Source organism: Rattus norvegicus, chromosome 17 (genome assembly GCF_036323735.1).
Source record: "Rattus norvegicus strain BN/NHsdMcwi chromosome 17, GRCr8, whole genome shotgun sequence".
Lineage (NCBI taxonomy): Eukaryota > Metazoa > Chordata > Mammalia > Rodentia > Muridae > Rattus > Rattus norvegicus.
The window spans coordinates 51602329-51617349 of NC_086035.1; the positions used below are offsets into that span (position 1 = coordinate 51602329).

Consider the following 15021-nt stretch of genomic DNA (forward strand, 5'->3'; position numbering starts at 1 on the left):
TCGCAGCAATTTGTCCACATCACCAAGATTCTATGTCTGACATTTTGACTGGAGACAAGATCTTCTTGGAGTTTTTTGTGCCTGTAACTGTTTGTGTTTCTGGGCATCAAGATTCCCTAGTGTATCTTGAAAGCAGAGCTGGCCCTGGTGGGGAGGGTTACAGGTGAGTCAGCCCTGGGCAGGAGAGCAGGAGAGCTAGTTCTGCCCCTTGTCAGCTGTGACACTAGATAAGTTAGTCCTGTCAGTGCTGGGGAGCACGCCCTAGTGGTATGGGTGCCAGAGAACTAAAGGGCTGACCAACTAACTCAGCTACCAGCAAGGCCCAGATCCAGGGCTCTGAGTTGGTCCTACCCCAACATCTACCAATTTATAAACAACTGGAGCATACGAAGGGGCCTTCAGATCCAAAGCTGTAGGATCTCCATGACACAGGGCAACAATAGGATATCCAAGAGGACCCAGTGAGGATCCAGTATAGATAGAGTAGCAGAAACTAGAGGCCTCAAGCCAAACCAATGACTCGTTGCAATGAACATTTGCAAGTAAAGCAGTGTGGACAAAAGGGTACTGTGGGACACACTGTGACACACTACAGCTTCCATAGTGACAATATCTTCTTCTTCTCCTTCTCCTTCATCCCCTTCATCTCCTCCTTCTCCTTTTGCTCCCCTCCTCCTCTTTCTTCTTCCCTTCTTCTCCTTCACCTCCTTCTCCTTCTTTTCTTTTGCAGGGAGGTTGCAAGGGCAGAGGACAGGTATGAAGGGAATTGGGAGATGAGTGGAATTGGGATTGGGATGCATGATGTGAAATTCACAATGAATCAATAAAAAGTTAAATAAAAAGAGTCCCCAGTGGGAAAAAGTGTCATCTTTGTTCCTCCTGCCAGATAAAGGCTCTGGAAATTGTTACAGACACACTAATCACATAATGAAAGTTCTATTGCTGTGATTAAAAAAAGCCTGACAAGGACAACTTAACAGAAAAGTGTAGAAGTCCATCACGGGGGTGAAGTCAAGGCAGCAGAAGCTGAAAGCAGCTGGTAACACGACGTCCACAACCAGGAAACAGAGAGATGGAGAAGCACTAGATATTATATATGCACTTGTGGACACACGTGAGATAAAATGGAAAGAAATATGTTGTGTGAACACACTCATTATAGGTATTAGTCTCTGCATCCATGGGGTTAAACTAATCAGCAATTAAGTCCAAGGCGGGGCTGTCACCAGCAGGCATGAACTGAGCATGCTCATAGACAATAATGGGAGTAGAATGTAGAAGGAAAGGGCAGCTTCAGGCTTCATTGTTATTTTGAATTAGAGAAATACAAAACTTGCCTTTTATTCACATACTTTCTAACTGATGGAATCACGTCCACCCAGACCATGCCCCTTTGGGCCATTTGGGAAAATGATCAGGAAATATTCCAAGGTCCGTTCACATGGCCACCTAGGTTTCTGGTTAATGAAGTGACTTCTGAAAAGTGTGCAAGCTTCACAAGACACAATTCCCCACCCCTTTGTTTCCCACCTAGGAGCAATCTTTGAAGCATGTCCGAATGAGAAACATACTAGGAAGGAAGTTCTAGACTACAGTTCAGGGAGCCAAGGCAGCATGCCAAGAGCTATTTCACATAGAGCATGTAGCTTTGACCAAATGTGGGTCTCTTCCCTTTTGGTTTGTCTTGATATTTGACATTTACTTATGAAGTCATAATGTGGCATATATGTGGAAATCAGAAAACAACTTACAGAAGTCAGTTCTCTCCTCCCATGGCAATCCCAGGGCTTGAACTTAGGTCATTAGGCTTGCCAGCTCAACAAAGTGGGGCTCCAACCCTCAAAGTGACAGTTTGGGTTCAGTGTAGGTTAGAACCTGACCAGTTAAACAGATAGATTGCTAGCAGTTAAAAGCCTTAGCTCAATACTCTTCAGAAACTTGTGAAGTGAGTTTCTCTGTGTTGGAAAGAGCCATTTCTTACCCTTTCTACTCCTCATGAACCTGGAGTCCAGCCTGTTAGATGCTGTGCAGAAAGTAGGTTTGCAGAAAGAAGCTTAGAAGAATTTTCCCTTCAGATGAGCTTTCTAGGAAAAGGTGAAGCTAAGCTCCCTATTGTAAGGGGAGGTTCTGATGTTAAAGGCCTCTTCCTCAATTGGCTCTTGACTTGTCAGTAAAGAAGGCTGCTTCCCCTGCCCTGCTCATGGTCAACCCTGACTCAATTCAGACATCCCTTCTTCCTGAGCGTCCCAGTACTGGTACTGAATAAATTCATATCAATGCTGTGGGATAGTTGCCATCTGAATCAGTCTTCAGTCTCTATGAATAAATGAGTAGAGTTCAGAAGTTTTGTGCATTTTTCTGGTATGTTACATCTTTCATTCTCAAGGCAATTATAAAAAATTGTTTAAAATTTCAGTTTTTTTTTAAATTACAATGCAAAGTTCAGGGAGCCAACTTTAGTTGTTTAGCTGGCTGCTATTGTAATCCAGTCTGTCTATATGTTGGAGTTTAGACCACCCTCTAAGGAAGCAATGGAATCTACAGACCTCTTCAAAACAAAACTCTTGTAAAGCAGTGGTAATGTTGAACAAAGAGAAGGAGCATTAGGATCTTGAGAAGACCATGTGGACATACCTAATCCAGTCCTGCATGCTTGTCTGTGTACAAGAGAGGGTAGCTGGGGTAAACACTGGTAGAACTGTTTCTCTTCATACTGAAGCTCATCAAAGTCTAGATATCACAGTTATGTTATACTGCTGACAGTTCACTGAGGGGAGCCTCCATCAGGAAGTGGCAAGAAGAAAGAACAGTGAATTGTAGAGGGTTAAAAAAAAGGTTCAATCATGTAGTAGAGTCATTGTAGGAAAAATGACACCCTGTGCCATGATGGGGAGATTGACAGAGAGGTAACACAATTTATGGTGTGTCCCTGAGTAGACAAAAGACACTGGAGACTCCTGAAATGCTAGAAGGATTTTTGAAGGGGTGGTGAACCAAGTATAAAAGGAGATGCTGAGCTAGTATAATCTGGTTTATACTTTTTTTCATCTTCTCCTTGCCTCTAGACATTAAATTTGTATTCCACTTCACAGAGAAAATAAAGGCCATGAAATATATGTTCTCCAGATTTCATTACTCATCTTGAGCCTTTGTTGGTTTTTTTTCTTTTACTTTAATTGAGACAGAGTCTCCATCTCCCTGCTGAGTGATTCAGTTATAAGCACACACCACATATCTGGCACTATATTTTGGGATAAATTCTTGACTTGTGTCACTGTCCTAGGAATGACAGCATAGCCCCCATGAATTAGATTATTGTCCTAATAAAACAGGCATCAGGAAGTGTTTGCCGGGTTCACTACATGAACATGCAACAATGGGGCCTATCTCAGAATTGAAGAGCAGCCCTTACTAGATACTGAATCTGCTCATCTTGACACTAAATCTGACACTTGAATTTGACTCATCTCAGAATAGTAAAGAATAATTTGTCTTTTATAGGCATGGGTGTTTGTTATAGAAGCCCAAACAGACTGTAAGAGTAAGGACTTCATTCAAATGCACGAGCATGGATTATAAAACTCCTGGCTCATCCAGAGCCTATGGGAAATGAATCAAATCCAGACTGTGTCTGTGTGAGAGCTATTCTTGGTTGTCAACTGGACTATATCTGGAATTAACTAAAACCCAAAAAGGGAGACCACACCTATGAGGGATTTTTACTTAATTTGAAGTGGGAACATCTAATTCTAAACTCAATCTTTGAGGTGGAAAGACACACCTTTAATCTAGATCTTTTGAGCTGGGAAAATCCACCTCTAATTTAGGCCATGCCTTCTGCTAGAAACCTATATAAGGATATGAAAGAAGAAATCTTTCATTCTTTGCCTACTTGCTCTACCTCACTAGCAAGTCACTCCTTCACAGGCATTAGAGCCTATTTCTTTGGGATTCTAGCATAAACTGAAGACTAGCTGAGACATACAACTTTGTGGAGTGAGAGACTTGTAGATTCTTGGCCTTTCCATTCATAGCCAGCCACTGTTGGTTTAGCTGGACCACAGCCTGTAAGTTACTCTAACAAATCTTTCTATAATCAGAGATCCATTCTATGATTCCTGTTACTCTAGAGAACCTTTGTTAGTACAGTCTGTATCAACATTTACATTTTAAAATCATCTATTCATATATTATTTGTGTATGAGCAGATGTATGGGTATGGGTGTGTGTGTGTGTGTGTGTGTGTGTGTGTGTGTGTGTGTCGTGGCACATGTTGTGTGTCATTCTTGGGGAAATAAATATTCACTTAACCAAGATAGAAAACAAACAACACACCAAAATAAGGTTACTAACTGGTGAACCAATAAGTTTATTGGTGTTATGTACAGAATATCAGTGAGAGGTTCTTGCAGTAAAATGACTCAAAGATAGCTGTTTCACTAAAAGCTAGTATGGGCAGTGGATCATGAAATTTGGAAACATGCAGCTCACTGCACAGCTTGCAGGAAGACTAACAGGTTTTAGATTACCTCTTCTAGGCCTTTTCTCTGAGCTTCTTCCAGGCAACTTACCATGTCTGTGAGTATCTCTTAGTAGTTCTTACTATCTAAATAACCTTGGGGAGAGAAGGGCTTAGTGAATCTGGACAGTTTCAAGTACTTCATGACAACAATGAGTTATTTTATTCCTGAGTTTTAATGTGCTTCCTTGCATGAAGAAATGTTTTCCCTACTTTAAGAACATCCTGAGTCTTAACAAGCTTCCCTCCAATATGAATTGTTTTATCCCAGAGGAAACCGCTGCAGAACATATGTGTGCCACTTTGTGACGTGTTCTCTCTTGCCTTTACTTGCATCCCAGGGATTGGACTTGGGTCATTAGGCTTTTCCATGAGCCATTTTGCCAGCCGCATTATACTTGTTCACCATGTTTCTCTCCAGAAAAGCCCCGCCTACCGTAGACCATGAGGACCGAGAGCTATGGGCTCAAAGAATATGACAGAGTCAGGGAGATGCCAAGAAGTATCAAGGAAAAGAGACAAAAAAGAAGCTCCAGGAACCTAACCTGATTAGAAGCTCAGCACAGGAAAGGATACCATCTCATCTAAGAGAGGGCTGTGTCTTGGGTGGGCACGCCTGAATCCCCTTACAAGGAAATGGCTGGAAAAACATGTCACCCAGGAAATGGCCTTCCCAAGACTGTAAGTCAGATGAACCAGGACTCCTCTCAGATCATGGCAAATATATTTTTTCTGTTAATTTATAAATTGACATTTCTACCTGGCATAGACATGTAATACTTAGTCATACATGTACAATAAAAAAGGTCACTGGCCAAAAAATAAAATAGTTATTTAAAAATTAAATATTTTTTATTAGATTTCATTTTCCAGCTGTATAAACTTAATAGACTTTCTTCCATAATTTCAAACTATATAATGCTTTTTGACTGAACAATGATTACCCTTCCAGCCCAATGGCCTTTTTTGTCAATGGCAATTAAATCCACAAAGATGATTTCTTTCTAACGTCTGAGGTTCTTATTTTCACACTGCATATCAGACATTTTGTTACAGTCAACCAAATTTTGTTAGGAAAATGTATTTGATTAGCCAGAATACCAAATCCTTTTGGGACATGCCAATTGCCAGTGCTCTATTATGTGGTTATTGTGGGGCTGTATACATATTGATTGAAGACTACACATTGTATTAGTCTTATCTTATTTTCAAGTTTATTTCTGGTACCATTTCCCATGGTTCTGATACAGACCTTAGCAAAAGAAATTTAATATTATTTACTATTCTATGACTGCATATTTTATGCATTGTTTTAAATATTCTCATTTTAAATAATCATTGTCTACAACTTAAAAATAAGTAAATAGCCAGATCAGAATAAAACGGAAATTTCTGATGCTTCCTTCTATTCTCTACAAATCAAATCTGCACTAAGGAGCTTTAATTTTCTCTAATATCTTCTGTGAACTGACTCCTCATTCCTCTGACAAAATAAAAATCGAAATGCACCACCCCACCCTGCAAGACCCCACTGGACAGTGAACTTCAGTGAAGGCAGAGACTTGTGGGTGTTCAGGGTGCTAAGAATATGGCTGTCAAGTGTGCAGGCCATAATAAACAGGACATGTATTCCACCACCCGCTCAGGAATATTTCAGAGGAGGGGAGCAGAAAGTATAGAAAAGCCAGAGAGAAGGGCTGTGAAGTGCTATATTCAAAGCATGACACAATCAACAAACATGATCTAACAGCTGAGCTTATCTGCACTGCCCTACGTGGGACAGGGCTTGTCAACACAGTCCTGTGTGAAGGAGGGGTTCACGGAGCTCCACTCTTTCTCTGATGACTGGATACTGGTAGGTTCTGATGGATATGTCATTGTCTTCACCCAACAGTGAGCCCACTACTCTCCTCTAGTAGATACTTCCAAACCTGTAGTCACACAGATGGTCCTGGCGTGAATGTGGGGAAAGGTTTAGTATGAAGGTGGGGGTAAGGATGCCAAGGGGGTGTGAGTGAGAAAGAAAAAAACAGGGTGAGAGTAAGCAAAATGTAATGTATACGTGTATAAAGTTGTCAACAAACTGAATCATTGAAAAAGAAAGGAAATGTGTAAAAAAAATATACTAAAACACACACACATGCGCACACACACACACACACACACGCGTGCACGCACACACAAAATCTGAATTAGCTCAGTATAGAATTTTTCTAATTACCAACCAAATTTCTTTGCTTACTAAGCTGATAATATAGATAAAAATATATAATAAACATTTCTTATTGATTCTTTTAAAATGTACTAATTTATTCCTCTAATATGTCAAATTAGCATTATCCTTAAAATATGATAAAAACATAAGACCGTTGCTAAAAATAAAAGAGAAAGATATATACCATCCAGCTGAAACTACATTTTTTTCACAGTGTCATTTTTTCTCTTTTTACTAATTTACAGGGAAATACTTGATAGAAATATTTAGATATAGAAAAGTTAGGAGTTCTGTGTTTTAAACTCAGTGTGTGTTATAAATGCCCAAACAGGAAAGACAAACCAGCCCAGATTCTCTTCAGCCACAGAAAAGACCTGACCAGAAATAAACTGAAGCAATTTTTCCCATTTCACAATAACTGAAGACCCAATCACAGGCTTTTGTTTTGAAGGGTGGTGATGTTGTAGTGGTAATTATTGTTGCTCTTATTTTTTTTTTTTGGCCTTTTAAATGTATCTGAGTGCAGCCTTCCTTGTCGTCTATTGGTATGTGGTTCTAGGCTCCTTGTGGATATCCAAATCTGCAGTGGTTCAGGCCTTTATACAAATATCTTCTCATGTAAGATATGTATGCCAAAGCATCTCCACGTCACTCTAATACAATGTAAATACAACATAAACAGCTGTTATACTATTTTGTTTAGACATAATGACAAGAAAAATGCCTGGCCATGCTCAATACTAGTTTAGTATTGTTTTGTTTTCTCCAACTAGTTTTCATCCACAGCTCCATGAAGTCACAAATGCAAAATGTATAAACATGAGGCCCAGCCACATAATGCTTTTTTTCAGGTTAGCAAATACAAACTCTCCTACTCTGTGGATTTTAAGGGATGGCTGGCTGTTCTTGATGTTAGAAAAGCTGGTTCCAAAATTTAGTCCCAACCTTGAACACAGTGGAATGTCTGTACCTTGAAAAATCAGGAGTTGGTTTCACTCCAGTAAAAGTCTGTTTCTGTACAGTGGAATCACTGGTATATTGATGGCAACTGTGATATCTCCATTGCTCTTGCAAATGAGAGTGGAGCCTCTTAGCTCCACTAGGTTCACGGATGTGCGGCACACTTTGATGGGCAAGAAGACAAAATTGGAGCCACTTCAATTGACCAGGAGTTTTCTTCCATTTTCAGAAAGAAAAAGCAAAGAACTCCCCCTAAAATGCTTTCTGTGTACAGGTGCTGGAATCTGCTATTTTAATCACCAATTTCAAGCTTTGGATTACATGTGACCAGGTGTAACACTTCACAGTTTAGCTGTGCCGCTGACATGTTCAGGTGATCTCAGATCGATTCTTGTTATCTGAACATTTGTTGTTATACTGAAACTTTAAAGTACAGAGGAACCAGGCATTATGGTTGCAGCTTCATTACAGCTCTCCTCAGAGGCAAGCATGGTGGTTGACTCTCAGCCTAGAAGCACAAAGCCATGAAAACAGGCATCTCTTAACAAATGTGAATGTCATTTGATGTATGGTATTTCTAATTTCCAAAACACAGCAAACATAAAATGGCACTTTAATGCTTCTTTGTGGGACCACGTATTTTAGTTACTTTTATTCATTGTGAGCAAAACAGTGAGAATGAATAGCTTGAAGGGTTTCGAAGAATACATTTCATGATCCCATGATGTTCTTGGACAGGACATCCTGGTGGCAGAATCATGTGGCTAAGGGGGCAGGAAGGGTCCAGGGACAAGGTAACCCTGCCACTTCCAGGTGGCCTCCTAAAGTTGTCCAAACCCTGAAAACAGCATTGCTTAAAACATGGGTCTGAGCAGCACTCATATTCAAGCTATAACATGGAAATAGGCTCCTTGCTTTGATGACAGAAGAATGAAAGAAGTTAATGAGTTGTTAATCAGCATCTGCTATGGATTGATCAATGCTCTGGACCTTACACTTTCCAACAGGACAAATTTCTGTGACCTGAAATAATTTAACAAATTTTCTTTTTCTTTTTTAAATCATAAACAAGGGTAACTTTCTCTGTGGAACAAATACATTCTGAATAGTAATGGAAACACAAGGTTAGAAATTTCATTAACAGTTATTAAGACTATCAAAGGCCAACACTGCACTAATTTAATTACATAAATCTTCCTATTTAATTTAATTACCACTCTGCACTGAAAAAGCTAATGTTTATGAAGATTGCATGAGTTGGTCCAACTATTGTTTTGATTTGGTTAAGAAGTATAATTGGCCTAATGCTATCATTTCATAACAGCTTGCTGCAAACCAGTGGGTGAGAAAGGAAAAGGGGATCAGAGGCATGACCAATTGCATGCCATGTTTCATGAGATCATCAGGTCAACAATACTGGGAAGGTAGAACTAGGATCCACTGTTGCTCTGTTATAGGGACATCCAAATGGCTTCTGCATTAATGATCCCCAGGCTCCACTGACTTGCTATGAGCCCAGACTCCTGGGTCCATCAAAATCCTTGTCTATTAACCAGCCTTTTAGAGTATATCACTCTGAATTTTAGTGTCTTCTTTATTAAGAAATTGTATCTGCCAGTAGTCTTTTCTAACCTATGGCATAATTAAAAAAATAACCTAAATTTCTTCAAAGTTTTATAAGGTAAGAGTTTATGTTTGTTCATGAAAGGTCCAATAAGCACTCTTCTACTACTCCGGGTGTAAGAGAAAAATGTGAGAATAAAACCTCCTCTTCAGGTTCCACTCCCTTGGCCAGAACTGGTTCCACAATCTCAACCCATTTACAAAGGAAGCTGGGAAGTATAGAGACGTATGTAGACATTCAATGAGCATTTAGAAATGGTCTCTGACACATCATTTGAGGTCCAGCTCAAACATCTTTTCTCTATGAAGATGTATCCGATCTCATTTCCAAGCAGGCATTATCTTAACTGTCAGTCCTTACCTTCCCACTGCTCCATGTCCACGTCTTCCACAGTTTATACTGTGGTGCCAATAAAGTCACCCTGCTTTTGTTTTTAATAGAAAATAATTGTGTGTGTGTATGTGTGTGTGTGTGTTTGTGTATACAAGTCATATTTTCTTTCCTTAGAATATGCTTCTTTTCCTCCTCTAAGCTTTCTTAACCCTAAGCTCCTTCAAATGGGGAATTATGTCTTAATTAGTCATCCAAAGACTTTCCCAAGAATATATCTTGAATTCATACAGATCAGATAGGATATGAGAAATGGAGGAATCCAAAGTGACTTTGAGATAAGAAAACAAAAAGGAAAAAACCCAACAGTTTATTGAAATTCAGAGACAAACACTTCAGAAACATTTCCAGTTTTCTTGAGTTTGGTGAACACAATAAGATGACATCATTTGAGAGCATCGGCCATGACTGAACGATATATTACAGAATGTATCGCGTAAAATATTGGCAGCTTAAAAAAATATGTTCCTTGGAATAGACTCTCTGCAAGCCAAAGCTGTTCCTCAGAGCACTGCTTTAAAAGTTAGAAGGCAGCACTGCCCACTCCAAATCACCAGAAGTAAAGAATCCAGTCCTAAGTGCCCCCCAGTGACCGAGTGGGCTAGCTGGTGTGGTTTTTTTTTCCTTCCACTTTGCAGAAAGAAAAGACAGTAAAAGTTCCTTCAGTGAGCTGCCAAGGTGCTCCCAGGCCATTGTGCAGAATCATTGTCAGGTTAAATTAGGGAGTACAGACTCCGTGAGTGTAAAAAAATCAATACTTGATGGAAGATTGCTCCTCGGAAAATCTGTTTTGATTCCAGGATTAATTCGCGACCAAAGGCTTCTGCAAAATGACATGCCATTAGTCAGAAAATGAACACATTCTACCCTTGAAATTGGATGGAAATATGTCAGCTGGTTGACCCATTCATTCTCCTCACTTTCTGGGCAGAGAGTGGGTGTGGTAGCTATGTGAATTAGTGCCCCAAACATGGTCCATTTTCAAAACAGGATAAAAAAAAATATTTTTTGAAGTCCAATGTGAATTGGGAGTAGTCTCTAGGCCATTGCTGGAGAGTGATCACAAATGTGTTTCATCAAGGCAAATGCATTTGTCTGGAAGGTCCGACTCTCCTGAGTGTTCTAAGCCCTTGGATAAACCCTGCTAAAAATCTTAAAATAAAACAAAGACTGTTCCCCTCAAAGCACTGACTTGCAATATTAATGACAATGTAATCTTGTTGTCATATATAACGTAGCCCTCTTCACACTCTTTTTTTTTCAGGTTTCTTCAACTAAGAACTTTGACAAAAAAGCAAGTACCATCTCTTCATCTGAGCTGGTATGGTCTCAGGGCCTTCCTGACTTATGTGATTGATTGATTCACAGCAAGGATGCATTTAATGCTCCAGACTTTGATACAAGTCACTGTTTTATGTCTTTCAATCCAATTAAAACTGATTCTGGGGCTATCAATCATTAGGGATGTTTCTCCATCTCCATGGTAATAACAAAGGGTACTGGAGCTTTGAGAAAGCAAGTACTCAGGGACACTCTTTTGACTTCTTTCTATAGTTGTCACAACCAATAACCTTGGTGCCCAAGTCTACCAGGTTCCTTGAAGGAAAGTGGCTTTACTCTTTCTTCACAGACACAGCAAATCTTGTGAACACTAGAGCTCACCTACACAGCTTGGTCTCCCTTTTTTTCTCTGTTCTCTACCAATCTAGCCCCCTTCCATAAATGATACATGCCTCTCTTGATGATCTCATCATTAAAAGACTAATGCAAAGAAAAGGAGTTGCTTTAAACACCACACACACACACACACACACACACACACACACACACACACACACACACCCCAGTCCTGGGTATGGAACCTAGAGCCTCAGACATGCTAAGCATGTGATCAACCACTAAGCTACTCTATCTAGCCCAAAGGCATTGTCTTCAAATACCAAGATTCTCAAATTTTTGGCAAGACATTTTGGCAAAGCCCTTGGCATTATAGAAATGGAAGGGAAATTAAAATCAGATAAAAGCCATTAGCATATTAACAATCTGAACATGCATAGACACCTTTCACTGGCTGGTCCTACCTTCCCTCTACCCACGAAGACACAAACCTCTTCTCCCCATGAATAAAAGAACACTTTCATCTACTTGCTGATGTACCAGGGCTAAAAAACAATGTCAAATATGTGAGATGCATAGAACTGGAGAGGTCACAACACTGGATATTTACATTCATTTTGCCAGAAATTACCAAGGTAAAGTTCACCTCTTGTCTGGAACATCTTCTCCCTGCAAATACTAAAGACAATAACAACAGCCACTTGGCTCACAGACGGCAGAAACTAGCCTGGGAGGAGAGGATCCGGCACTGAGCCTGAATCTTTACTCTGAATTAATTGAGATAGTGGTAGATCATCTTAAACCCTGCATTTAGAAAAAAAGCTTCAAATTTATTGTGTGGACACTGCTATAGACCCAGAGGGTGCCATGTTATCCCAGCTTAATGGCTCCCTCCAAACCACAGCACATGTGTGACCAATATTCCACATTCAAGGAAAAAAAGGACCTTAGTGAAGAAAGTAGATGCCAAAACCAAAGAAAATCCTCCACCAGGCCCAGTCCAACAGATATGTAGTACTGAGGTTTAAGCTCTTCTAGTACCTGAATTGATGACCTTGCAGTGTAATTAGAATATTGTGATATCATTTAAGATGACTATAGAACATTATTATATGAATCTTCACTCTTTAAAAAGTGTATACTAATGTAAAATGGAACAAGTAAATCTCTCTCCTATACTGTATGAGCTTCCTCAGTCTGCCAGCAAACTAGGAAGAGGGGTGTATCAAACCTACGTGAAGCACAAGTATTCTTCATTCAAATAATAATCACATTCATTGTTTGACATGTTGCAAACATGCTATAATTAGAAGAGAATCAAAGTAAGTCTTCTGAGCAATGGGATGAGAACTGTCAATACTCTGCCCACCTAAGCATAAAAAACTAGCCTCCGCCCACCTAAGCATAAAGAAAGTTTCATATAGAATTAAGGGCACAGTGTCTGAATTCTATTCCCAAGTGAAGATTGAGGAGACTGCTATGATCATCAATCACCAATGATCAAAAGCCTCATTAAATAACCTCAAAGAAGGAAAAGCTTGAGTATTCTCACAAGTGGTAGAAGAACATGACTTTCAAGGCTAGCAGCATGGAGGAGCCTTTGGCATATGCAATGTCCAATGCATCTCTGGCTTATTTGAATTATGTTAATCAAATGTGTCACTTGAACGACCTGCTACCTGATTAGCTGAATCTACTGAGAGGCAGTAGACCATAACCACCAAGCATGTCTATGAAACTTCATCTTTGTTAATCTTTGCCACTATTTATTTTAGATAGATGCCCCTCCCCCAGCAGATGGCTGTCAACTCAGCTGTGTAAGTTGTGTGATTACTGACCTCTAATTATTCTCCGACTTCTTGATCATAATCAGAAATCTGTGGGACTAGAGGCCACTAGAGAACTATAAAGAAGAGCTGCCACAATTCCACTTTACGTGAGCACACACACACACACACACACACACACACACACACACACACACACACACACATACACACACCTTGCTGAACACCTGAGATGCTTCTCCAGCTGTGAAAGCAATCAGTTTCCATGCTACATTCTAGGTTGCCCATTCCTAGCCTATGTCTGCCATCTGGGTCTCTTACCTCTTCCTCTGCCAGTTTGCTCCAGTTTTTCTCTCTTCCCCGCCTTCCAGCTTACAGAATGCATTACTACTTGACAGTGCCTTTGGAGCTGTTTAAATGGCAGCATAGAGTGCAGAAGGGAACAGAGTTTTGGAATACAGACTCCTCTTCATGTGCTGACACTGTGGGCCCCTCAAATAGAGCGACCCATCCTTTTGCAAGAAACTTGTAAGTGTGCTAGATAACTGTTTTTACAATTCTCATATCTGCCTACCCCCTCATTTTCTGAGAAAATGGGAACAAGTTATTTTATTTCTGTGATGCTGTGAATGAGAATGGCCCCCATAAGTTGATTTATTTGAATGTTTGGTTCCCAGTTGGTAAACTGTTTAGAAGGAATTCAGATACTGGCCTTGTTGAAGGGCCTGTGTCACTAGGGTAGACTATGAGGTTCCAGTCCCCTTCCCCTTTCCTCCTCTACTTCTCTCTGCCACACACCTGTAGAAGGGGTGTGAGTTCTCAGCCACTCTTCCCGATTGCCTGTCTGCCTACCTTGATAGTTCCTGCTATACTGATCAAGTGACCCTCTGAAACTCCAAGTAACCAATTAGATGCTTTTTTAAAATCTGCCTTAGTCATGGTGGGTTTTTCACTAAGATAATCTCTTTCATTTTCAACTTGGCAGCTGAAACTGAGATAATAACCACCCCCAGACAGAATAGGTATAATAATCAGCACTGGAGGTAGTTGGCACATTATAGGACTAAGCACATTGGTGTTGTTGTAAAATTATAATAAAAATGGTCTGTCTTTTATCCCCAACTAGGACCGGCACTACGGTGCCCCAAGATATCTGATAGATATCTAAATCTCAGTCAGCAATGCGTCTCACCCGCTCTGCTCCATCCCATATCACACTGCTGAAGGCCTCTCTCTGAGTCTGGTAGCAATCTCTCTACCTATCTAGTTCCCAAGGTAGGTTTCCATGCTAGAAACACACACCTCAACTCCATGGGGTCCCACACACTCTCCCAAATTCAATTCTCCACAAGAAAGAACACACAACACAATAACCTCTGATCCAATTGATAAGATATAATTGGCCACCTAAACATACAAAGCCCTGTACACATCCACCCCTTAAGAACGTTCATAACAACCTGTAAAGGTACAGAGTGGAATCTTAACATCAGCCTCCATGTTCTCTCCGCCACAGCTTTCTGCAGCCCCCTGTCCCTTTCTCCTTTCTGTTCCAATCTCCTCCCTTTCCCTCAAACTTTTCTCCTGCCCATCCCTCCCTCTCATCCCATGACAGGCCTCATTTTATCATTTGACCTGCCTCACCTGTGACATCATCCCACACATTGGAGATACTTGGCAATTATTCCATGAAGACCCCATCTTCTTCCTGCTAATGGAATCTTTCATACCCAACTAACTCCCTTAGGTCACCTTCATTACCAAGAAGAGTTGACAATTTCCATTTGGTTAAATTTTTCTCACAAAATATCATGTCTTCTCAAACCCTGAATATGGAAGATCCCTGACCCAAACTGTCGTTGCTGGGATTTCTCTTTAATATTAATTTCTGCTTCCCTGCTTTTCTTTG

General features: G+C 40.3%; 1 protein-coding gene across 1 annotated transcript in view; it reads left to right on the plus strand.

Moving 5' to 3' along the window:
* The window catches only part of Pou6f2 (POU class 6 homeobox 2), a 576195-nt gene extending 561807 nt beyond the window's left edge, over positions 1-14388 (plus strand). The window contains exons 8-9 of the mRNA XM_063276738.1: positions 13484-13640; positions 14239-14388. Of these exons, the coding sequence (XP_063132808.1) occupies positions 13484-13640; positions 14239-14269 (188 nt within the window). The 3' untranslated portion in view covers positions 14270-14388. The remainder of the gene's footprint in view (positions 1-13483; positions 13641-14238) is intronic.
* Positions 14389-15021: the final 633 nt, after the last annotated feature.